Raw genomic sequence first — 26,577 nt, forward strand, 5'->3', positions numbered from 1 at the left:
CTTCAACTTTTCATCCAAGGTCATGATCATTTTGGAACTGCACTGTCAGGATATATTTGGTAAATAGACAAGCAATATAATACAATTACAATTTGAAACTGTTCATCCAATAATCAAAAGATTAAAAGGAAACAATTTTTCTACTTAAACTTTTAAAGAAAGGTTGGGAGGGGGCACCTGGCTCGCTCAGTCCGTAGAGCATGTGACTCTTGATCTTGGGTCTGTGAATTTGAGTTCCACGTTTGGGTATAGAGATTGCTTAAAACAAACAAACCCTAAAAGAGCAGTAGGGAAAACTGAGATGCACCAAAATGCTAGCATGTCAATCTTTTATTTTCTAACATCTGATACCAACAGTCTTTCAGTGGGAGAACGTTGAGAACTCTATAATATATCTGTGATCCCAGTTCTCCTAATAAAGCAGGGAATAACTTTGTCAGGTTTTTTGTTTTTCGTTTTGTTTTCATAGACAAGGGAAGGCAGCTGTCTTTACTGTGTGAAAAAGAGAAGACAAGATCGTTCGTGATTTAAATGTGAGGAAGTTTTCAGAAACTACTGAAAGTGTGGTGAGACCATACTTTGGGTGTGGAGGTGGTTCTTGCCTGGCTGCAAACTCGAAACACTTGGGAAGCTTAGTTCTTCCCTGGCATCACCCCTGGAGTCTCAGATGATCCTTTTAGAACTCCTGCCCCCCCTCCTGCCCCTGGAGAGTCCAAGATGTAGTTAGGGTTGAGAACCACTAATCTCGAGACTATACATTAGTATAGAGCAACTGTGTGTACTATCTGACTTGCGACCTTTACTTTGCACATAATTGAATGATTATTTGGCAAACAAAACCTAACACTTCTTCAGGGGAAGCAAACTAACTGCCTAGTTTTGTTTTGTTTTTTTAAGATTTTATTTATTTATTTGAGAGAGAGAGAATGAGAGACAGAGAGCATGAGAGGGAGGAGGGTCAGAGGGAGAAGCAGACTCCCTGCCAAGCAGGGAGCCCGATGCGGGACTCGATCCCGGGACTCCAGGATCATGACCTGAGCCCAAGGCAGTCGCCCAACCAATTGAGCCACCCAGGTGCCCCTGCCTAGTTATTATATTCATGTTCCTAGAAGCAGCGGCATTCATTTCATGGAAAATTCTAGCAAGATCAGTTTACCTCAAACTTCCTAAGCAAGAATAAAGTTTAAGAAAAATTGGTCCTGTTCACTGCAAGCATGGTCAAAGTTTTATTTTTTATTTTTTTTAAGATTTTATTTATTTGACAGAGGGAGAGAACAAGTAGGCAGAGAGGCAGGCAGAGGGAGAGGGAGAAGCAGGCTCCCCACTGAGCAGGGAGCCCGATGCTGGGCTCAGTCCCAGGACCCTGGGATCATGACCTGAGCCGAAGGCAGCTGCTTAACTGGCTGAGCCACCCAGGCGCCGCAAGCATGGTCAACGTTTTAAAGTGCGGGTCCTGTGCTACCATGAATGCTGTGGGCACCCCTCCTGTATCACTAAAACTGCCAGCTGCTTGCTGTGTGCCCTCATCCATGATATCCCCTTGGGGACCCGGCCCCACTTAGACACCTGATGCCTAGGTGACTATGAGCCTTGCCACCACTCTAGCTAAGTAGACCAGGGCTAAGCACTGATCCAAGAACAGCTTACCTATAGGCAAATGACTGATTTTGCACAAAAATCAGCTTGCTCAAGGAAATTCTATATAGAAAAATCCAAATTAGGAGGAAGCAACAACTAAGAAAATAGAGAAACCAGTCTGTGATTCAGAGGGGTGCTGGGGATTGCAGCAAGGAGTAGAGATGTGATGAGAGCCATCCTGTGTGTCTTGGGGAGATGATAAAACAGTACTGCTCTCTAGAACAGCTGCTGGCTTTCTCCTTCCAAACCCTAGGGAGCCTTGCTGTGAACTCCCTTTATTTTGAAGTAGTTTGAGTTTCCAGTGCTTGAAGCCAAAAAAATCAAACAAGGTGTCCATATGTTTTTAATATTTGAAACAATTCCAAGTATATCAGAAGATAAAAAGTAACCATTACAAGTCAAATCAATGGTTTTAATACTGTAACAGTGTCCCCTCCACAAGTGAAAATTGTTTATATTAATCCTTCAAGGAAGGTAGTGAACTCTCACTAGGGGTGTAGATGTGGCGGGGGCAAGGGTGGATCTCTCTGGGGAGGTGGTTCTTGCCTAGCTGCATATTTGAATCACCTGGAAAGCTTAACAGTTTTTCCCCCAGCATCACCCCCAGAGTTTCAGATGATCGTTTTAGAATGCCCACACCCCAGACAATTTTAGGGTGTAGTTTGAGAACCACTAATCTAGAGACTGTATGGTATATTAGTCTGGACTCCACAGTGAGAGCTTAATGTTTTCTTGGTGAATCTCTATTCCAGGTGGTTGAGTATCTTAAGGGTTTTGTTTTTTTCTCTCCTAAAGTGAATCCTCATTGAGGATTTTGATGTGCTTGTGTATTTAAGAAAAAATACCTAATGTGCTAGTTAGTGAATGGTTTGATTCTTAATGTGATCTATTTAGTAGTGTTTGAAAGCACTCGTTTCACTTCATCTTGCTTTTCTAGTTATTTAAATTTAACAAGTTTTATAAGCTACGGGTAGGAGACTAGATTATTTCCCTTATTTTGTTTAATTAAGGCATACATGACTTATGCTAAGTCTTATAGCATCTCTACAAAATGAACAGTTAATCACATAGCTTTTAATTTTTTTTCTAAAAATTTTATTTATTTGACAGAGAGAGGGACAGCGAGAGAGGGAACACAAGCAGGGGGAGGGGGAGAGGGAGAAGCAGGCCCCCCACAGAGCAGGGAGCCCGATGCGGGTCTCGATCCCAGGACCCTGGGATCATGACCTGAGCCGAAGGCAGACGCTTAACGACTGAGCCACCCAGACGCCTCAGATAGCTTTTACATTTTAAGATTAGGTACAAAAACTCTGTTCACGTAGTTCGCTATCCTACTGCTAAAAGGTGAGAAAAGCATGGTGTTTTGGGGGCAGCCACTAGTCCAGTGCCGAGATCATCACGGCCCCCACTTCCTGTGATAGAGCAGATGAGGCTCCAAAACGGGCTTGTCTTAGCATATTTTCCCCTTCTAGAACACAGTCATAAAATGCTCCAAGTCCTCACTGTTGTTTACGTACCTACACCGAGCTGAACCCTCATGGGAACCGTTCGTCCCCTTGCCCCGCGTCTCTTCCGGGCTGAAGTCTCGCTCTTTCTATCGACAAAGTGTAGCAACCACTTAGGTAAGAGAGGATCCCCAAACCACAATGAATCTGTGCCATTAAAGTGAGGCTTGGCTATCCAGGTGGTAAGCATGGCTTTTTTTTTTTTTTAACCGCCCAGATTAGGTAGAATAATAAACTATGTGCGGTGACGAAACATGTAATATTGAAGTTCGAAAACCCGGGCGGGGAAGGCTTTGAATGAGGTTGCGAATAAGCGGCCTTTTTCTTTCATTCGACAGACTCCGCGCCGGCTCTACCACGTGTTCCTCGCCCGCCTCACACTCTCCCAACAGCGCCCACCTTTCCGTACGGAAACATGGCGCCGCCCTGAGTGGAGCGGGCACCACCGGGCTCCGAGCCACCGCCCACTGAGCCTTGTCGGCCGACTCGGAGCCCGCCTCTCGCATCTCCGTACGGAAACATGGCGCCGCCCGGCTCGAGCTCCCGCCCATTGAGCAAACTCCGCGCGTACGGGACCGCGCCTCCCGCCTTTCCGTACGGAAACATGGCGCCGCCCTACGAGGGGCGGGCACCTCCCGGCTAAAGGGCTGCCTCCTCCTTCCCGACGTTTGAGGAGCGGCCGCACTGGCCGCTACCCACCGGAGCCGGGCGGGGAGGACGGCCCGCAGCGCGGCGAGGGATGCGGCCTCGGAAGGGCAGAGGCTGAAGTGTCCCGTGCTCGCCGCGCGTCGCTCCGCGCCTCCGCCGCCCGTCTCATTCCCCGCCCGAGCGGCAGGAGGAAGAACTCCGCGGCAGGTGAGGGAAGCGGACGCAGAGGCTGGCAGCCCTGCGGGGCCCGCACGGGAGGCGCCAGGTGGAAGTCACAGGCATTTCTTCGCCTCCTCGGGCAGGTCGGGCCCCGTGCTGTCGGGTGGAGGCAGGGACGGCGGCGGGGTGGCCTTTGTCCCAGCCCTCGAGGCCGTGCTCCCAGCGCGCCCCTCTGCCATCGCTGGCTGCCGGCCCGCCACTCCCTCGCCGGCCGGAACAGTTGTTTACAACGGAATCCGGGCGCTGAGCTTGAGTGGCGCTGGGTGCAGGAGGGAGCGGCTCCCGGCGACTGTAGACAGGGCGCCTTTCCTTTGCTCAGAGACCTTTTCTGCTGGGGAGTCTCTGGTGGCGGCTTTAGGGCCCGGCGTGTAGCTCGGGTAGAAGGTCTTTAGGACCCGTGCGAGGATCCTGCTACCCCTGGTTCCCTTTCCGGGCGGAGGAGTTGGTGACTGTTGAATGAGCACGCTGTAAGCAATCCGGGGTTCCTGTAGCTACCAGTTCCAGGAATTATAGCTCCCCTTTGTGGAAAGCCTGTAGTGTACCAGCTGCACATTCTGTCGTCTCATCTTACCCCCAAATCGAAGAAGTAGGCAGCTGCATTTTACAGATGAGGAAACTGAAGTTCCCCAGCTAGTAAAGAGCCAAAATTGGAACCCAGGTACGTCCTGAGACCAACGCCCCTCCTTTGCCCACACGCTGACATCAACAGAGATGACACCGCTGTCACCAAATACTTAGTGGGCATCTGTTTGGAACATAGACTTACACGGATGGAGCATATGTGGGAAATATGGTTGGTGTTGGGCATGAAGAAGTTAAAAATCTAGGTGAAGAGTTATTTTTAATAAAACTAGCAATTTTAGGGGCTCCCCCAACCCACCTTTCCCTCTTCATCACCTGCCACTAGTTTTCTCATTTTCATGTGCCCTCTGGGTGAAATGCCCCCCTTTCCACCTCTTCTCTCACTCTAGACATTTTTTAATTGCGTGAAATCCTGCTCTTTTCAAAAGAACGGCTCCAATGTCCCCTTTTCCGGGAAGGTTATCCCAGCCTCCTTCCAGGCGGAATTCCTTAATCCCTCCACTATGTTCCTTTAGTGGTTTCATCATGCCACCAAAGCTTAAGCTTCACTCCGTTTCCTTGTGAGCATGTTTCCCTCTCCAGGCCTATTTAAATAAGTGTATGTTGAATTGGATCTAAGGCAATGATGCATGCCAGATGTGCAGTAACTAGCCCGACGGAGTTCAGAGAAAGGTGCAGACACTGTGGGGAAGTGTCCTGGGAGGAGTAGGACTCGAGCTGAATCTTAAAAGATGGGGTTAGTTTATTAAACTGAGCGTTAGAGAAAAGCATGCCTTCCTCCTAACTGCGCAGTTAAGAGTTACTTCATCCTTTCTGAGGTCATTCTCAGCATGTGAAGAGGATAAAATTAGAAGTGTGTATTTGTCCTTTCTCATAGAATATGCTGGCAATGTTACCTTTTGGATCTTGGAGCATATCCAGAGCCTAATAGGATTTAGGACAGAGGAAATGGGTGTCTGGAGTGGGATGTTGGAAGGTAAGGGGAACTGCATTAAAGCAACCTTCATATTAATAATACAGGCCTGGAGGGGCGCCTGGGTGGCTCAGTCATTAAGTGTCTGCCTTTGGCTCAGGTCATGATCCCGGGATTGAGCCCCATATCAGGCTCCCCGCTCAACGGGGAGCCTGCTTCTCCCTCTCCCACTCCCCCTGCTTGTGTTCCCTCTCTCGCTGTCTCTCTCTCTCTGTCAAATAAATAAATAAAATCTTAAAAAAATAATACAGCCCTGGAAAAAAAATACAGGCCTGAAAATGTCAATTCCAGTAACTTCATTCTACTTAATGGAGGATTCTGAAAGTTCAGATAATTATATCAAATGATTCGTCTCTGTCTAATGTGCAAAAGAGAGTCTGCCAGACCTTTTGGAAGCAGTCAGCATTTCTTTTCATCCCTGGATTACCCTCCAAGGTATATAATAAAAGCTAATTAGTATTTATGACAATGTTTTGTGATCTCCAAGTGCTGATGGTACAAATGCTAATTATTTGCAGTATTGTGAATGCAGAAACATTGTGTCTGTCTTCTCCCTTAATTAGAAACACCTTAGGAAGAGAGAACTCTAGAAAAAACTCGGGGGTAAAAAACTTGAGAAAAACTTTTACAGTAAAAAGAGGCTACAATTGCAAGTTCCCCCCCCTTTTTTTTAACTGGCCCAAACCAATGTGTTAAGTATTATTACTGTTCTAACCAGCAACTTAAAAAATTAAAACCCCACCCAACCCCATACATTGTGGTTGTTTGCAACGTCCTCCTTACCATCTTTTCCTGCTGACTGGCAAGAAGTTAATAAAAATATTTGCCCCACATATTCTTACATGCTTTGTAAGATTCTATCTTCTATGTGTCATCCCTAGTTATTCACACAACAGAATCAGAGAACCAGCTCCTCAGCCCAGTGTCTTCATTTGGAAGCGAAGTTAAAAAAGCATGATTTCCAACAACTTTTCATATCCACTCTCAGGAATGAAAGTAAAGAATGGAAGAATTGAATCACTTTTTGATTAAAATAGAAGCAGGCAGCTGATAGTATTATCTTCCGACAATGTAAGGTCCTGTTTTGACATGGTACTTAGGAGTGGGACAAAAATATTCAAACTCGTCGCTCTCTGAGGTACAGGTCCATAAATTTGATAAATCATAAGTGTCATTTTACATGTATCTGTTTAATCATTGAGGTAGAATATGATAGCTGGATAAGATCTTCGCAAGCCCATTCATTCTTACAGGTGAGAAAATTGAAACCCAAAGAAAATAAATGATTTGCCAAGAGTCCTACTGCTAGTTAGTGACAGAGCCAGAACATTTGGTTCACTTTTTTTTTTCTTTCCTAGGAAAGTAAATAAACTTAATTGAGAATGTCCGAAAACCCTGGCCAGCCCAATATAAATGAAGCCGGAAAATCAAAATCGAATGATTCTGAGCAAGACCTTGAAGATGCTGTGGAAGGTTCTGATGAAGCTCTACAGAAAACAATAAAGTCGGTTTCTCCCAGCACCCAAAGAGTGCAAAGACCTCACTGTAAGCAAATTTGACTTTGGTTAGAAGCCATATTATTGTTTTCAGATGATATTTTGATTAGGCTTCCTTGTACCTGTGGCCCTGAGCTGGGTTCTAATATGATAACATTGCCGATAACTAGTATTTAAGAATAGTCAAGTTTCGGGTGCCTGGGTGGCTCAGTTGGTTAAGCAACTGCCTTCGGCTCAGGTCATGATCCTGGAGTCCCGGGATTGAGTCCCGCATCGGACTCCCCTGCTCGGCAGGGAGTCTGCTTCTCCCTCTGACCCTCCCCCTCTCATGCTCTCTCTCATTCTCTCTCTCAAATAAATAAATAAAATTAAAAAAAAAAAAAAAAAAGAATAGCCAAGTTTCTCAACTGGCAGCCTATTCACTTGTGGACTTTCTTTTTTTTTGTTTTTAAGATTTTATTTATTTGACAGAGAGAGAGAGAAAAAGCACATGGTGGGGAGTGGCAGAGAGAGAGGGAGAGAGGAGACGCCCTGCTGAGCAGGAAGCCCTGCAGGGCTGATCCCAGGACCCAGAGATCCTGACCTGAGCGGAAGGCAGATGCTTAAATGACTGAGCCCCCCGGGCGTCCCCACTTGTGGGTTTTCAATTGCTTGAGAAATTAAAATTTTAGGATCATGTCCAGAATATTCCTATCTTCCTGCAGTCTCTGTGGCATTCCACTTTCTCTGAAGTGCTCTGAGAAATAGGGTGGAGTGCAAATTGTAGCTTTAATTTAAAAAACATCTGAAAAGTGTGAGGCAGGTTCCAGCCAGGACTGTGCTTGTGCAGATTAAAAAAGAAATAGGTTTTGAATGTGAGTGAGGTCACCACACCCTAACTCCATTGCCTGGGGGCTTAGTTCCCACAAGGTTGAGGGGATTCAGTTTGCTGAATGTGTGGTGAAGTCATTTCAGTTCCCTGGCAGGGAGCAGGGCCTCAAGGATGAAAGGGTGGTAATTTCCGCAAGTATTCCCAGCAGTCGCCCCAACTCATGTCTTTTATTAAGAATACTTAAGCTTTTTGAAGTGAGTCCAAAAATGAAAGTTTTAAGAGGGAGTGTCATAGTCTAAAAATGTCGGTGCTGATGTTATCTCTTTAAAGTGTAGATGATCAGTAGTTCTTCATATTTGAAAGAAATATGAACATTTTTGGGGTTTCAGGTGTGTTTCTTTTAAAATGATCAAAGCTCTTCCCAGGTAATTTATTAGTCCACACAGTATTCTTTTCTTTTTAAAGATTTTATTTATTTATTTGACAGAGACACAGCGAGAGCGGGAACACAGCAGGGGGAGTGGGGAGGAAGAAGCAGGCTTCTTGCCAAGCAGGGAACCCGATGTGGGGCTCCATCCCAGGACCCTGGGACCATGACCTGAGCCAAAGGCAGACGCTTAATGGGTGAGCCACGCAGGCGCCCCCTCCCCTTTTTTTTAAATTAAGGAGGCTTTATGCCCAGTGTGGGGCTTGAACTCAGGACTCTGAGAGGAAGAGTTGCATGCTTTACTGACTGAGCCAGTCAGGCGCCCCTCAACATAGTATTTTTTTTTTTCCTTTTTAGATTTTATTTGAGAGCGAGAGAGAGCTTGGGGTGGAGTGGGGAGGTTGCCAGGGGAGAGGGAGAAGCAGACTTCCTGATGAGCAGAGAGCCCAACACAGGGCCCAATCCCAGGACCCTAAGATCGGGACCTGAGCCAAAGGCAGATGCTTAACCGATGCTTAACCACCCAGGTGCCCCACAATATAGTATTCTTATAGCGAACATTATGGGCCCCATTTTATTGTGATTTAGTATCACATAGATTTTGATAGGTACACCAATAAGTTCAGGGAAACATGCTGTTGATAAGTCTATCATGCATGCGTTAGGCCTTGCAGAAAAAATTATTTTTGCAGAAAAAAGTAGGGTTCTCCCAGCAGCCAGAGTACAAAGAACTCACTGTAAGCAAATATGACTTTGGTCATATTGATCTCTAATACGTATAGTTAGAAAGCTTCTGTTTTCTCATTTCTATTTATTTTTTAAGATTTTAATTTTATGTAATCTATACCCAACCTGGGGCTCGAATTCACAACCCTGAGATTGAGTCGCATGCTGTACTAACTGAGACAGCCAGGCTGCCCTTTTTTTTTTTTTTAATTGGAGTATTTTTATTTTATGTACAATGAGTTAGCATTAAAGTAGGTGTCTTGGATATCTGCAGTTAAGGTAGGTTATCTTGGATGACCAATTCAAGGAAGTTCACTTAATCCAATTTAATGAAGCCTATATCATACTTTGCGTACTGACGGAAACACTGGCGGCACATATTGAGGCCGTATTTCCGGATTAGACTGTGCCAGTTTGAGCAGATGCGGCAGGAACGAGAACCCTGGCCAAATTTCCTCGGATGGCTCCGGTACAGCTGCTGGTGACCCATCTTGCTCTCTCGGATGCAACGAGGCAAAAAAAAAAAAAAAAAAAAAAAAAGCCACCCCTATTTTTTTTATTTTTATTTTTTTTAAAGTAGGCTCCATGCCGAATGTGGGGCTTGAAGTCGCAACCCCGAGATCAAGAATCATATGCTCTACCGACTTGAGCCAGACAGGCGCCCCTGTTTTCTCATTTTTAAAATGAGGAAAATACACTTATCTCTTAGGATGGTTGTAAAGATTAAATGAATTCATGTAAAGCATTTAGAGTAATGCGTGGCACCTAATAAATGCTCAATAAATATTAATTGTTAATACTACTGGCATGTCATCTGTTGCATTTAAAGATACCAGGACCAGGGGCGCCTGGGTGGCTCAGTCGTTAAGTGTCTGCCTTCAGCTCAGGTCATGATCCCAGGGTCCTGGGATCGAGCCCCGCATCGGGCTCCCTGCTCCGTGGGAAGCCTGCTTCTCCCTCTCCCACTCCCCCTGCTTGTGTTCCCTCTCTCACTGTGTCTCTCTCTGTCAAATAAATAAATAAAACCTTTAAAAATAAATAAATAAAGATACCAGGACTGATTGCTGTAATTTGGATGTATATGGCCAACATGATGGTTTTATCACCTACAGTTTCTGATAAGGAGGACCAGTGGTATAGATCTTTAGTCATTCTTTGATTGATGGCCATGCCTTTGGCATCCTGTCAGTCTACTGGCATGACTCCAAATTAATGTCATGCCAACACTAGACTATATTATCCGAGATTGTGTGTAGTTATATCCTTAAGGCAAGAGTACTTACCTGGGACCCATGATTAAGTGTTAGGGGGTCCTAGGAACAGCCAGAAAAGTATATCAACATTTGTGTGCATATGCATTTTTTTAGGAAGAAAGTCATGGAATATTTCATTAAATTCTTTTAGAAGTCTATACCAAAATGAGGTATAAAGTCAGTGCCCTAAAATATTCCTCTGGCTTCCTTGCTCTCACTCCTTATAATAGTAGGTAGGCACAGGGCAGTGGGCCTCTGTGGTAAAGCTCAGACCCCGTAATCTGAGGACCACATCAGGAAGCATCACTGATCACATAGATCATAAATAAGAATTTATAAAATATGAAATTAACTGCAGACATTTGAGTTTACAGTAACTCTAAAATCACTTCTGGAATGCTACAAGTTAAAATGTAAATAGCAAAAAATAACCTTTAGCCCTGCAAATTATAATAGAGTAGTATTTTAAAGGCAGAATTGCTATTGGTACCTGTGATACTGTGATTTATAAAATAAGAACTATATTTGGTCTTTGTCCAGTCCTGGCAAAGAGCTCCTTTGGAATTTCCTAAGTGATGAGCCCTAGAAAGGTGTCTTTTGTTATGTTAATGAGGCGACCGGAAACCACCTAGGTCTCTGAAGGATGGGGGCTGGTTGCCAGGGGACCCAGTCATGTGATTAGAGGGTTGGAACTTTCAGTCCCATCCCCCAACCTCCAGAGTAGGAAGAGGGGCTGGAGGTTGAATCAATTGCCAATGGCCAGTGATTTCTTTCTTTCTTTCTTTTTTTGTTTTTTGAAGATTTGAGAGAGGGAAAGAGCACGTGCCTGCACATGCACAGGCACGTGGGGGGAGGGGCGGAGAGAGAATCCTAAAGCAGACTCCCCACCAAACATGGAGCCGGTAGGGAGCCGCGCCAGGGTTCTAGCCTAGGACCCTGAGATCATGACCTGAGCTGAAATCAAGAGTTGGCTGCCTAACGGACTGAGCGACCCAGGTGCCCGGCCAATGGCCAGTGATTTAATCAATCATGCCTATATAATGAAGCCTCCATAAAAATCCAAGAGGACTGTTTCGGGAGAGCTTCCGGGTTGGTGAACACGTGGTGGTGCTGGGAGAGTGGGTGCTCCGAGCATGGAAGCTCCGCCCCCTTTCCCGTACCTTGCCCCACGCATCTTCTCATCTGGCTGCTCCGGAGTTACATCCTTTTATACTAGACCAGGGATCTGGTAAGTAAAGTGTTTCTCTGAGTTCTATGGGCCGCTGTAGCAAATTAATCAAACAAGGGCGCCTGGGTGGCTCAGTTGGTTAAGCGACTGCCTTCGGCTCAGGTCATGATCCTGGAGTCCGGGGATGGAGTCCCGCATCGGGCTCCCTGCTCAGCGGGGGGGGGGGGGGGGGGGGGGGGGGGGCGGGGGTCTGCGGTCTGCTTCTCCCTCTGACCCTCTTCCCTCTCGTGCTCTCTGTCTCTCATTCTCTCTCTCTCAAATAAATAAATAAAATCTTTAAAAAAAAATTAATCAAGAGGCGGGAGTCGTTGGAACCTCTGATCTATAGCACAGGTGACAATGTGGACTTGCGACTGGGGCCGTTTTATAGAACCCAGCCCCTAACTTGTGAGATCTGATGCTACCTGCAGGTAGATAGTGTCAAAATTGAATGGCTGGTGTGTGACAGCTGCTTGCCCCCGCACACGTTGGAATTTCGGTGCAGAATGATAGAGAATGTTAGTGACAGACAATGTTGAAAAAGAAAAAATGGCTGGCTTGTGAGAATTGGTTGGCACTAATCTGAGGTGGTGATTTGATTCTAAAAGATGATCTGTTCTTTCAACATAGAGCTCCTCAGAGTAAGGATCAGTCCGCTATAACTTCTCCTCTGAGATACTCTACTACCACATGCTTCTCTGCTCACAGGGCGCCTTCTGTTCTGGTGTTTAATCACCTGTTGACCAGTAAGAGATGCTGTATTCAGATGAAAAACATCAATTGTTATTCCAGTTAATATTTTCCATTTAGCATTTTGATTTATTAAATCAGGTCTTTGTGAGTTTAATTAGTAGATCCCAGTCATCCTTAGATAAATGGATGACACTAAGTTCTTGCATTTAAAAAAAGATTTTTATTTATTTTTTTAAAGATTTATTTATTTTGGAGAGAGAGGGGGCACACGTGCACATGAGCAGGGGACGGGGGGTTACAAGGGGGAGGAGAGAGAGAGACTTAAGCAGACTCCATGCTGAGCACAGAGCCCAACACAGGGCTCCATCTCAAAATCCTGAGATCATGACCTGAGCTGAAACCAAGAGTCAGACGCTCAACCGACTGAGCCACCCAGGTGCCCCTAAAGATTTTATTTTTAAGTAATCCCTACACCCAACATGGGGCTCAAATTTACAACCCTGAGATGAGAATCACATGCTCTACTGACTGAGCCAGCCAGGCACCCCCCACCCCATGAATTTAATTAGTACATCCCAGGCATCCTTAGATAAATGGATGGCACTAAATTCTTACATTTTGATTTGTTTATTTATTTCAGTAATCTCCACACCCAGTGTGGGGCTTGAACTCACAACCCCGAGATTGAGTTGCAAGCTCTTCCAGCTGAGCCAGCCAGGCACCCCTAAGTTCTTACACTTTTAAAGCTCATGACTAGACTTTGAATTATGGTGTCTCTGTGTTCAGTCAATCAGCCAATATTTATTAAGTGCATACTGTGTATCAGGAATCCAGTAGTGAGCCAGCAGGCCCTCATAATCTCTTTGTTCATGGAGCTTGCCGTCTAGTGAGGAAGACAAAGCAACAAGCAATTTCTACACAGTGCAGTAAGTTCTGTGGATAAACTTTACTCTTGCTTCACTGTACTCTAGAGTAGTTTTGGGTGACATTTGCCATTTGAGAATTCTCAAATACAAAACAATCCCATCCCACAACCCTGTAATTAGTATGCAGTGAACAATTCCTGTGTGTGTAGATCTGTAACGTATCCTGATATCTTAGAATTATAGCTTTTATCTCTTTTTCTCAGGTACCCTTCATTAATAAGTTTGATTTTAAGTAGTCTCTAAGTTGGACAGCTCCTGTAAGCTGGTGTCTGATGTTCTCAGCACTCGGTACAAACTGTTTTGTCCCAAGGGTACCCAAAACCCTGAGAACACACTTACCTATAATTTGGAAGAGTTTCTTCTTTCATAGAACATTCTTTCGGTTATCTTCTTTTTGCATATTAGGAAATAATAGCCCTGGAAGATTTAAAGATTTAGGGGCAGAGGGAGATGAAGAGAGAGAGAATCCCAAGCGGCTCCTCCAAGGGTTCAACCCCACGACCCTGAGATCACAACCGAAGCTGAAACTAAGAGTCAGATGCTTAACTGACTGAGCCAGCCAGGCGCCTCTGGCCCTGGAAGATTTAAATGACTTGTTGAAGGTCACATTCAAGAGTCTTGGTTAGAGGGAACTGAATTTCTTCCTGACGTGCTCTTTCCATTGTGTTTCATGACTAGGTGGCATGCAAACAGGGTCTATTTCTCATCACCGAAATGCCCCAAATTGGTGAAAAATGGTAAATTTACTGTGAAAAGTGTTTCTTTTATTTTCAGAAGTTTAAGATGATTAGACATTTGAAGATTTTTGCAAAACCAAGGCTAAAACATAACTTGGAAGCCCTGGTGACAATCCTGAATCTCTTTAGGAGAGAAAAACTTGGCGTGCCTGTCTGGCTAAGTCATTAGAGCGTGTGGCTCTTGATCTCGGGGTTGTGAGTTTGAGCCCCACATTGGGTGTAGAGATTACTTTTCTTTTTTTGTTAAAGATTTTATTTATTTATTTGACAGAGAGACACAGCGAGAGCAGGAACACAAGCAGGGGGAGTGGGAGAGGGAGAAGCAGGCTTCCTGCCGAGCAGGGAGCCCGATGTGGGGCTCGATCCCAGGACCCTGGGATCATGACCTGAGCCGAAGGCAGACGCTTAATGACTAAGCCACCCAGGCGCCCCAAGATTACTTTAAAAAAAAAATCTTAAAAAAGATAAGAGCCCGATGGAATTTAATAACTTTAACTTCTGATCCTCACTATTGATATACCACAATGGAAGTTCCATTTTCTGATAAATGGCAACAGAAAATATTAGCTGGGTGACTCAGTTGTTAAGTGTCTGTCTTTGGCTCGGGTCATGATCCCAGGGTCCTGGGATCGAGCCCCGCGTTGGGCTCCCTGCTCAGTGGGAAGCCTGCTTCTCCCTCTCCCACTCCCCCTGCTTGTGTTCCCTCTCTCGCTGTGTCTTTCTCCGTCAAATAAATAAATATAATCTTTAAAATATATATATATAGGGACGCCTGGGTGGCTCAGTTGTTAAGCGTCTGCCTTCGGCTCAGGTCATGATCCCGGGGTCCTGTGATCGAGTCCCACATCAGGCTCCCTGCTCAGTGGGGAGCCTGCTTCTCCCTCTCCCTCTGCTGCTCCCCCTGCTTATGCTCTCTCTCTCTCTCTGACAAATAAATAAATAAAAATCTTTAAAAAGTATATATATATATATTAGCTTGAATAAATTTAATAATCAGTATGCATGTAGCAAATTCCTGCTCAGTGCCTTTGAATTTTTAATCAATTTTGAGGTATAATTTATACATAATAAAATTGAATTTTAAGTACATATTTGAGTTTTGACAAATGCATTTACAGTTGTGTCACTACTACCACAATCATGAGCTGCTAGAACATTTTCATCACCTCCCTGAATTCCCATGCCCCTGCACAGTGAATCTTTCCCACCATTTGATCATCGTGTATGATCCATTTAATGTATTGTTCAATCTGGTTTGCTATATTTTGTCGAGGATCTTTGCATCTATGTTCTTCAGGGATGTTGACCTGTACTTTTCTTTCCCTGTAGTGTCTGGTTTTGGTATCAGGGTAATGGTGGCCTCATATAATGAATTCTGGCCTTTGGCAACCACTTACTTGCTTTCTGTCACTATAATTTTGCCCTTTTTATGATTTCAAATAAATGGAATCATACTGTATATAGTCTTTTGTATCTGACTCTTAACTTGAGATAATGCTTTTAAGATTCATCTATGTCTTTGCATGTATCAGTTTATTTCTTTGTTATTGCTGGGTAGTCTTCTGTTGAATGGTTACAATTTGTTTATCCATTCTGCAGATGATCCACATTTGGATTAGTTCTAGGTTTTGATTGTTAGGAAGAATGCTGCTATTAACATTTGAAGACAGGTCTTAACATGGCCATATGTTTTCAGTTTTCTTGGGTAAAGACCTAGGAGTGGGGTTGCTGGGTCATGTGGTTAAGTTTATGTTTTACTTTTACAAGAGCTGGTTTTCCAAAGTGATGGTTCCATTTTTCATTCCCATTGTTTATGTACGAGAGTTCCAGATGCTCCACATCTATGTCAAGACTTGGTATGATCAGTCTCTTTCATTTTGGCCATTCCGGTAGGTATCTATTGGTATCTCAGCGTGGTTTTAATTTGCATTTCCCTGATTCTAAAAGGAAAAACCTACAGTTTTCTACCTGCGTGGGGCAAAACCCAGTCCTTCCTCCTCTGTTTTTCTCCTGGGTGTCTTTTACTACTCACACAGAGTATAGCTCTTCTAGTTACCAAATGTGTGGGGCTCCCCACCCCCAATCAATTTTCTGTGACACCAGCTGGGTGTCTTACACTTCAACTGACACTATTTACACTTCAACTAAATTCTGACACTATTTACCCAGAGATAGCATCAGATATTACAGGTGAAGGACTTAGTCCCACAGGAATACCCCCCTCCCCCCATCCCTCTGATTTGGACACCAGTCACAAGTCTAGGTTGTCGTCTCTGCTTCTGACCGGTCAGCTATAGACTGGAGATTCTAGTGACCCCTCCTTGGATTCTATTAATTTGCTAGAGTGGCTCACAGAACTCAGGGCAACACTGTTCACCGGTTTATTAAAAGGTAAATACAGATGAACCGCTAGATGAAGAGCTACATAGGGTGAAGTCTGGGAGGGTCCTAAGTGCAGGAGCTTCTGTCCCTATGGAGTTGGGGTGTATCACCCTCCCAGTATGGATGTGTTGGACAACCTGGGAGATCTCTGAACCCCCTACTATTGGGACTTTACAGAGGCTTCCTCATGTAGGCATGATTAATTATTAACTCCATTTCCAGCCCTTCTACCCTCTCTGGAGAACAGGACTGAAAAATCCAGCCTTCTAATCATGGCTTGGTCTTTCTGGTGACCAGCCCCATCCAGAAGCCATCCAGGAGCTCATTCAGAGTCACAACAGAACAAAACATGCTGCTTGTGCTTATCACTTAGGAATTAACAAGGGTTTTAGGAGCCTGGTGTTAATGAGCCCGGTCAAAAACCAAATATTAAAACTAGATGCTCCTAATGTTCTTATCACTTAGGAAATTAGAAGGATTTTAGGAGTCTTGTGCCAGGAACAGAGGGGCAGAAACCAAAATACATATTTTCTGTTATTTCACACTGATGATTAATGATGTTGAGTAGCTGTTCATGGCCTACTGGCCACTTGTGTATCTACTTTGGAGAAATGTCTGTTCAGATCTTTTGCCCGTTTTTTACTGGTTGTCGTCTATTTTTGAGTTATAAGAGTTCTTTCTAATTCCGGACAAGTCCTTTATCACATATGTGTTTTGCATATATTCTGTCCTATCTGGCATGCCTTTTCATTTTCTTGATAGGAGTCTTTCACAGAATAAAAGTTTTAATTTTTTTTTTTTTTAAGATTTTATTTTATTTGACAGAGAGAGACAGCGAGAGAGGAAACACAAGCAGGGGGAGTGGGGAGAGGGAGAAGCAGGCTTCCTGCTGAGGAGGGAGCCTGATGCAGGGCTCCATCCCAGGACTCTGGGATAATGACCTGAGCTGAAGGCAGGCGCTTAACGACTGAGCCACCCAGGCACCCAAAAGTTTTAAATTTTGATAAAGCATAATTTATCATCTTTTTTCTCTTATATGTTGAGTTTTTTTTTTATCTTACTCTAAGAAATTTTACCTAATTCAAGGTAAAGATTTCACCTGTCTTTTCTCATAGGAGTTCTATAGTTTTAGCTCTTATATTTAGGTCTGTGGTCCATTTTTTTTTTTTTAAAGATTTTATTTATTTATTTGAGAGAGAGAGAATGAGAGACAGAGAGCATGAGAGGGAGGAGGGTCAGAGGGAGAAGCAGACCCCCTGCCGAGCAGGGAGCCCGATGCGGGACTTGATCCCGGGACTCCAGGATCATGACCTGAGCCGAAGGCAGTTGCTTAACCAACTGAGCCACCCAGGCGCCCCAGGTCTGTGGTCCATTTTGAGTTCCTTTTTATTTATATAAGGTAAGGGTTGAGGGTCATTCTTTTTTTTTTTTTTTTTTTTTTAAGATTTTATTTATTTATTTGAGAGAGAGAATGAGAGAGACAGAGAGCACATGAGAGGGGGGAGGGTCAGAGGGAGAAGCAGGCTCCCTGCCGAGCAGGGAGCCCCATGCGGGACTCGATCCTGGGACTCCAGGATCATGACCTGAGCCGAAGGCAGTCGCTTAACCAACTGAGCCACCCAGGCGCCCGAGGGTCATTCTTTTATATACAGAGAACCAATTGTTCCAGCACTATTTAGTTAAACTGATCTTGCCTCATTGACCACATGTATGTGTATGTATGTGTGTATCAGTCTGTTTCTGGGTCCTCTCTTCTGTTCACTTGATCGATCTTCATGCCAAAAATACACTGTCTTGATTGTTGTAGCTTTAAAGTAACTCTTGAAATCAGTTAAAGTCTTTCAACTTTATTTTCTTCCACAATAGTTTTCATTTCTGTAGGTCCTGTGCATTTCCATGTAAATTTTAAAATCAGTTTGGTACTTTTTTTTTTAAAGATTTTATTTATTCATTTGAGAGAGAGAACACAGAGGGAGAGGAGAAGCAGGCTCCCTGCTGAGCAGGGAGCCCGATGCGGGGCTCGATCCCAGGACCCCGAGATCATGACCTGAGCCAAAGGCAGACACTCAACTGACTGAGCCACCCAGGTACCCCCAGTTTGGCATTTTCAACAAAAAAGCTTGCTGGAATTTTTACTGGGATTGCATTTTATCAATAGATTAATTTGGCAGAAATTGACATCTTAATAATATTGAAAATTTTGGGGCGCCTGGGTGGCTCAGTCGTTAAGCGTCTGCCTTCGGCCCAGGTCATGATCACAGGGTCCTGGGATCGAGCCCCGCATCGGGCTCCCTGCTCCGCAGGAAGCCTGCTTCTCCCTCTCCCACTCCCCCCGCTTGTGTTCCCTCTCTCACTGTGTCTCTCTCTGTCAAATAAAATCTTTAAAAAAATAAAAATAATAATAATAATATTGAAAATTTTTATCTGGGCTTTGATTTTTGGATGTTCATTATATTTTACTAATATCCATGAAGCAAGATTTATTTATTTATTTATTTAGTATTTTCATTAATATTCTGTAGAAACATTGAGAAGAATTTATGTTGTTTCCAACTTCCCCTTATGTGACTGAATAAAGATTTTTACCAGACAGGATAGGACCAGCTCTTAGATTTGGTTCCCTTTTTTGGTGAGCAAAAGAAAAAAGTAAAAGAGGAAGGTAAATAATTTTTGACTAACCTAAGAAGATCTTTATAACTGTTAAACCCGTGCAAACCAGTGACATTATTTATTTCATTTTAAGCCTAGATCTTATCCCCCTCACATAAAATTAATATATCTTCTTAATGATCTTCTAGATCAGTGCTTTTCAAATTATGGTTTCAAAACATTTTTAGTATCATATACAATGTAGTAGCTTTAGAGTTTTTTGAATAGCACCTGGTGCCCTAAACTACTTGATGAGATTTTAATTTGGGGAGATTCATTCCTGGCACAGTATTAATGGTGGTGCAAAATGTAAACTGCTGATGGGAGCAAATGAGAAAATCCTAAATCTGCGGTCTCCTTTCTTAAATTTAGGATAGACAAAAAGCAAAGAGATTAGAAAACAACCCTCTGCTTCTTGGAAAATTTGATACTCTGTGACTTAAAAAGTTTACCTAAGTCTCAGTTTAATTTAATCATTTCCACGGACCAGCCTTGAGTAAAAAAACAGATATTTTGAATATTGGAAGTGGTCTCTGTTTTTAGGATTCTAGATTAAAATAAAAATGAAACAAGTACAATTCTGTTGTTTGAAATTGCTGGAGTATTTTCATAAACAGAGGCATAACCAAAATCATTAGCTGGTACCAGAACCACTGCCTTCTCCTCACTTTAATGGAAATTTTTATCTAGAGAAGCAAATCTCTTACCCTGGGTTTTGTTACAGCTAGTCCTCCTCGATTTGTGACAGTAGAAGAACTTCTAGAGACAGCGAAAGGAGTCACTAACATGGCTCTAGCCCATGAAATTGTAGTAAATGGAGACTTTCGGATTAAACCGGTTGAATTACCAGAAGACAGGTAAGGCGGTTACTGAGTTACCTTGTTTAGTGGAACTCTGCCATTTACCAGTTCTGGAAAGGTCTTCTCCGCTTGATGTCAGTATATTCAAATGTATTTTTTCCTTTTGTATGTTGGTGCTCAGAAAAACCCCACAGTACGTCTATACTTGGAATCACTCTTGGAAATGGATCTCAGGACCACTGATCATAAATAAAAGGTCTAGGAAGTCTCCTGTGGACATCTTTCATGTCAGCTTCTCCTTACTGCATAGGACTTAGCTGTCCTATCTTGTGTTTTCGTTGTATTGTTTCATTCATTTCTTGTAACTATCACATCGTACTATGGTTGTTGGTTTACTATGTTCTTCACCAGAGTGTAAACTCTACAAAAACGAAGATTATGTGTTATTTTCTATGTCCATAGCACCTGGCACATATCCTATTAAATCTAAAACTCTTGATTGTAAAGTGTACCTTTTAAAATGTATTGTCATAAGAAAGAAAAATCATTGCCCGTTACAATTGTAAAAGTGCCGTGATAAACACTGGGAGTCTGTTAGCCAAGGAGGAGGAATGGCTGCTGGGTTGCCAACCTATAGAGTCGCCCACATGAGCCTTCTATGACTTTACGGACATTTCTTCTATGTTCTGCAAAGACAGTACTTTTTCACATTAATCATGAAGACCTACTTTTTTTGCTCTCACAATATACTTTTTTTTTTTTTTTTAAGATTTTTATTTGTAAGTAGTTTCTACACCCAACGTGGGGCTCAAACTCTTAACCCTGATATCATGCTCTACTGACGAAGCCAGCCAGGCACCCCTAAAGACTGGTTTTAGTGAGATGTTACATGTTAGTTTTACAGTTTGGTACCTAATTAAGCAAGTGTCTCATAGATCACATAGGAATAGGATATTTTCTGGAAAAAAGTCCTTCAGCCTATATACATGCTGAGTTGTTATCTTAAACTACTTAATCATAAATATCTTAAGAAACTTAATATCTTAAGAAAATTAAGAAAACAGCTCTGAACTTTTCAATATGCTTTTAATCATATGGCACTGTTATATGCTATTAATTGGCCCAATGTCATCTGTCCAATGAGTTGAAAATTATTCTGTCCAATGAGGTATTTATTGAAATAAATCACTAAACTTAAAATAAGGTATATCTGGGAAGTCTTTTCTTCATCCAAATTATTTTTAAAATTTCTCACCCTAAACCTATAGAATTTGTGCTTTTGAGAGTGATTTGAGGCTCAAATATTTTATTTATTTATTTTTCTTTTTTCATTTGTTTCCAGCTTGGAGAAGAGAGTAAAGGAGATTGTACATAAAGCTTTTTGGGATTGCTTGAGCATCCAGCTAAGTGAAGAGCCCCCGACATATGACCATGCCATCAAACTTGTTGGAGAAATCAAAGAGGTGAGGCAGAGAGCAAATTGTGGTGCTTTTCTGGCGTGTTAGGAGTATTTAACCTCTCTGTGTTACTGCACCAGAAGACTAAAGAAATAGAAGGATAAGCTAAAGTACTTGCTGAAATGTGGATTAAGACTATTTTTGGCTCAATGCCCTTTTAAAAATTTGAAACAAGCTATGATAACCTGAAGGTTTTATGTTTGTAAATGAAGGTATATATTTAAAGATTTATTTATTTAGAGAGAGAGAGCACACATGCAGGGTCAGGGTCAGAGGGAGGGAAGAAAGAATCCAGGCAGACTCTGCACTGAGTGTGGAGCCCAACATGGGGCTCAATCTCACGACCCAAATGACCCTGAATTCGTGACCTGAGCTGAAACCAGGAGTTGGACACTTAACTGACTGAGCCACCCAGGTGCTCCTGAAGGTTTATATTTTTAGAAACAGAATTATTTAGAGAAAACAAAGGTTATTTTACAATATAGGTGATTTATAAAAATTTTAATAGGTGTGGATGTGTTCAATTTATAATGGACAAAAAGTGATTCAGTCTGTGGGATAGAGAAGGCGTTAAGTAGAAGTTAAGACTCTTTCTGCAAGTGCCTTTAGCGGTCGTATCAAAGAAGAAATGCATCCGTGAAAATTGGCATCTATGGTTGGCTCAGAGGCTCACATTAATTATGTTTTTTCTCACTTTTAACAGTTTATCTTTTATCTGGTTGACTGCTACATAAACCTTAAATGGAAGCTTAAATAGCTACTCTAAATGATTTGCAAACAGGCAGCTGGCTGGCTCAGTCAGTAGAGTGTGCGACTCTTGATCTCAGGGTTATGAGTTCGAGCCCCATGTGGGGCATAGAGCCTACTTTAAAAATAAATAAATGAGGGGCGCCTGGGTGGCTCAGTCATTAAGCGTCTGCCTTCGGCTCAGGTCATGATCCCAGGGTCCTGGGATCGAGCCCCGCATCGGGCTCCCTGCCCTGCGGGAAGCCTGCTTCTCCCCCTCCCACTCCCCCTGCTTGTGTTCCCGTTCTCGCTGTGTCTCTCTCTGTCAAATAAATAAATAAAATCTTAAAAAAATAAAAAATAAATGATTTGTAAGCATGTTTTCTATAGACTGTTAAGAGATTAAAATATGTATCATAGTAGCAACTGTATTACAGTAACAATGGATAAGCCCTTATTTGGGTAATTATAAATTCCTTTGCATATAATAAAAAATGATGTCTGACTAAGAAACTTTGATTAAACTTGGCTGTGCTCTCTTGTAGACTCTCTTATCTTTCTTGCTGCCTGGTCACACTAGACTGAGAAACCAGATAACAGAAGTCTTGGATCTGGATCTGATAAAGCAAGAAGCAGAGAATGGAGCCTTAGACATTTCCAAGCTGGCAGAATTCATTATTGGCATGATGGGGACCCTGTGTGCACCTGCTCGAGATGAGGAAGTCAGGAAACTAAAGGACATTAAGGAAATAGTGCCCCTTTTCAGGTATGGGAATCATGTTAATCACCTTCAGGGTGCTTAAAATACAGAGCCTTTTCTCTTGTTCTTTTTAGATTTATTCATCTTAGAGTGGGGGGAGGGGGAGAGGGAGAGAGTCTCAAATAGACTCCCTGCTGAGCGTGGACACCAGGCTCAATCAGAGCCTATTTTCAGATTTGGACTTCAAGTGTAGATACTCATAAATTAAAAAAAAAAAAAATTAAAAAGCAAACATTTTGTAAAATATAGAAAAGTAGAAAGAAGGAAAAACAATCACCCATAATTTTACCATCTAAAGGCAAAATCACTGTTAATCATGTTGATATTTTTTCTCCCTCAACATTTTATTTTGAAAAATTCCAAACTTACAAAAAAGTTGTAAAAAAGAAAACCCAAAAACAAAAAACCCGTGCAGTGAACACTCATGTCCTTTATACAGCTCTCCCAGGTTTTTTGTTTGTTTGTTTTAAAGATTTATTTATTTGAAAGAGAGAAAGGGAGTGTGGTGGAGAGGGAGAGAGCTCGGAGCCCAACGCGGGACTCAGTCTCACAACCCTGAGATCATGACCTGAGCCAAAATCAAGAGTCAGATGTCTAATTGACTGAGCCACCCAGGAGCTTCCAGACATTATGACATTTTAGCCTTAAATGTTTCAGTAGGTGTCATATTAATAATAATATTAACTTCCTTTGGTCTTTTGGGTGTTTATTTTTAAACCTAATCGTAATCAAATTTATATAGTTTTTTTTTTAAAGTAGGCTCCACACCTAGCGTGGGGCTTGTACTCATGACCCCAAGATCAAGAGTTGCATGCTGTACCGACTGAGCCAGCCAGGTGCCCTAAATTTATATAATTTTTATGATATTATTGACAAAGGATTGACACGATGCTGCCTGATAATTTGACTTTTGGTTAACTGCTTAGCTCTATTTTTCCTGTAAACAGATAAAGGTGTTAGGCCTCAAAATGCTACCATGCAACATTGCTTATGGGAAAAGTGACCTCGGATTGGTAAATTGCATCTGGACTAAAAGAAATGATAATGAACTATAAATACTGGATGGGACACCACACGTTGGATGTCCTTTAGGGGAGTAGCTTTTATAACAGGTCATGCCCCTAGTGGAGACACTAGAAGCCGTGCCATAGAATTATTACAAAATATATTAGCACATGAGGCTTGTAAGCCAGGTGGTTCCCATGCATCTCTCTGCTCTTGGCTGTTACTGGAACTTGCTGAAGAGGAATGGTTAGTGCTGCCTTGTTGGCCGGCTGTGTGACTAGATGATGCCAGACCCGGGGCTTACGGTTGTCTCATGAGCCCAAGTGTTCAGTTGACTCGAAGAGGTCCTCCTGGTGGGCATTGCAGGCCTGACTTTTTCTAGAAACGTTATACCCTTAATCATTTCACTTTTTTTTTTTAATTGAAAGTGTCATTGATATAATTGTATATTCATGTGGAGTTGTAAGAAATAACATAGTACACTTTATCCAGTTTCCCCCAAAGCTAACATTTTGCAAACCTGTAGTGTATCGCAACTAGAATATTGACATTGATACAATCCAGTGACCTCACTTAGATTTCCAGTTTTACTTGAATGTGTTTTGTGTGTATGTATGTTAATTTTTATATAATTGTATCCCCTATGTAAGTTTGTGTATTCACCACTACATTCAAGGTCCTGGGCAGTACCAACCCCATAGGATCCCTTTTATGACCAACTTAGATTATTTATTTATTTTTTTTAAAGATTTTATTTATTTATTTGAGAGAGAGAATGAGATAGAGCGAGCATGAGAGGGGGGAGGGTCAGAGGGAGAAGCAGGCTCGCCGCTGAGCTGGGAGCCCGATGCGGGACTCGATCCTAGGACTCCAGGATCATGACCTGAGCCAAAGGCAGTCACTTAACGACTGAGCCACACAGGCACCCCTAAATATAAGTTCTTAAGTAGGATTACTATGTCAGAGGATAGGAACAGTTTTAAGACTCTCATTGCATGTTACCAAGTTGCTTTCCCAAAAGCTCCTTTCATTTTCAGCTTTTTTTTTTTTTTTTTAAGATTTTATTTATTTGAGAGCAAGAAAGAGCTGGCACAAGTTGCAGGAGGAGGGACCGAGGTAGAGGGAGAAGCAGGCTCCCCGCTGAGCAGGGAACCCTACTCGGGGCTCGATCCCAGGACACTGGGATCATGACCTGAGCCAAAGGCAGATGCTTAACCGACTGAGCCACCCAGGTGCCTCTTATTTTCAGCTTTCTTGATATCATTATATAAGTATTTGGTATATATAAAAATGTTCTGCATTGTGAAGTTAACCTCCGGGTTTAGAAAGCATTGAAAAGACCTCCCAGGGCGCCTGGGTGGCTCAGTTGGTTAAGCGACTGCCTTCAGCTCAGGTCATGATCCCAGGGTCCTGGGATCGAGTCCCACATCGGGCTCCTGGCTCAGCGGGGAGCCTGCTTCTCCCTCTGACCCTCTCCCCTCTCATGCTGTTTCTCTCCTGCTCACTCTCTAATAAATAAATAAGTAAATAATCTTTAAAAAAAAAAAAAAGAAAAGACCTCCCAAAAAGGGGCACCTGGCTGGTTCAGTCCGTAGAGCGTGTTACTCTTAAGCTTAGGGTCATGAGTTCAAACCCCATGTTGGGTGTGGAGATTACTTAAAAATCTTAAAAAGGGGTGCCTGGGTGGCTCAGTCATTAAGCATCTGCCTTCGGCTCAGGTCATGATCCCAGGGTCTTGGGATCGAGCCCCGCATTGGGCTCCCTGCTCTGCAGGAAGCCTGCTTCTCCCTCTCCCACAACCCCTGCTTGTGTTTCCTCTTTAGCTGTGTCTCTCTCTGTCAAATAAATAAAATCTTAAACAAACAAAAAATCTTAAACAAAAACAAACCTCTTAAAAATGGAGTTCATTCATGCAACAAGCTCTTACTGAGCATCTCTTATGTGCTGGGCATGGTGCTAGATGTTAGAAATAGTAAGAGCTCCTAATAAGGCCAAGTGAGGAGTTCCTAGGAAGTGAGTCCCCTGGGGAGAGAGCTTGCAGCAAACTCAACCTAAACTCAATTCCTACTGGGAGGAGACGGGCCTGGGGAACCCAGCGAAGTGGGAGTACGGACATTGTTGAAGGGGAGATGAAGGAATATGGCCCACGTTGTCAGACCCTCTGATTTCTCAGGAGAGCCTGGAAATGGAGGTCTTGAAAAACACTCTGTGAGCACGAACGTATTCGTGGGCTACTCTAGTCAGCGGCTGTTGGCGGGCAGTTTCCAGCAGTCACTGGTCTGCAGTAGGTGGATGTGGGGAATTGCTAAGGAGCGTTCAGAGGAGAGGCAGAATGTCCCTGGAGAAGTGGGGCTGTCCCACGTACTTGGGAGGTGGACAGGATGTCAGCAGAGAGGCCATGAATTGTTCTCAGACTGTGTGTCTTTTCCATAATAAACTTACCCACACGTAAGGTCATTGTATCATACAGCGTTCAATCTGTCCCAGAGGGCGTCAGGGGACTCAGAGGACATTTGACCCTGTTCTTCCTTCCCTGTGGGGCCACACCCAAGCCTGTACCTTGGGTTCTCAGCCACCTCCTGCAAGTAGGTCACTTAGCAGCTCCCAGCCTCTGGAGACGAGGTGATGGTATGTGACAGGCAGGATTGGAAGGCATCCTGAGCGTCGGGTCAGGTCTGCCCGTCGGGCACATTCGGAGTGTGAGCTTGCGGTTCTGCCACAAAACTAGAACAGAAAACGGGCCCAAAACTAAGAGCCTGGGGGAAGAGGAGGGGAGAGAGGAGAGTTCTTATTCTTTCTTCCCTAGGAAAGTGAATTAGCCTGTGGGAGAGTGGGGACCGGGTGGTCCGCTCTCTGCCCTTGACCTTGGATCCTGGTTGTCCTTCTCTGTGGCTGCCAGGAGGGCTGACCCCGTGCCAAGGAACGAGTTCTAGCCTAGACAGGCAGTGGGAGAGCTG

At 43.3% G+C, this 26,577-nt stretch overlaps 2 protein-coding genes across 4 annotated transcripts in view; one reads left to right on the plus strand and one right to left on the minus strand.

The window, feature by feature from the left end:
* Nucleotides 1–3,823: 3,823 nt before the first annotated feature.
* Nucleotides 3,824–26,577, plus strand: part of TCP11L1 (t-complex 11 like 1) — a 38,108-nt gene continuing 15,354 nt past the window's right edge. Inside the window, exons 1-5 of one of the 3 annotated variants that reach the window (XR_004680692.1) lie at nt 3,824–3,998; nt 6,924–7,110; nt 19,597–19,729; nt 21,015–21,135; nt 22,401–22,621. Coding sequence is in view for 2 of the 3 variants with exons in the window: in XM_035012530.1 (XP_034868421.1) it covers nt 6,948–7,110; nt 19,597–19,729; nt 21,015–21,135; nt 22,401–22,621 (638 nt within the window). In the remaining variant the exon portion in view is untranslated. Of the gene's footprint in view, nt 3,999–4,454; nt 4,669–6,923; nt 7,111–19,596; nt 19,730–21,014; nt 21,136–22,400; nt 22,622–26,577 lie in introns of those variants that run through there. The other 2 variants (XM_035012530.1, XM_035012531.1) reach the window with 2 other exon arrangements.
* LOC118015742 (40S ribosomal protein S29-like) lies at nt 9,342–9,547 on the minus strand. The gene has a single exon (XM_035012532.1). It carries the CDS (start codon nt 9,513–9,515, stop codon nt 9,342–9,344), a length of 174 nt encoding a protein of 57 aa, XP_034868423.1. The 5' UTR covers nt 9,516–9,547.

Source organism: Mirounga leonina, unplaced genomic scaffold (assembly GCF_011800145.1).
Source record: "Mirounga leonina isolate KUSES-001 unplaced genomic scaffold, KU_Mleo_1.0 Mir_166, whole genome shotgun sequence".
In the NCBI taxonomy this organism is placed as follows: Eukaryota; Metazoa; Chordata; class Mammalia; order Carnivora; family Phocidae; genus Mirounga; species Mirounga leonina.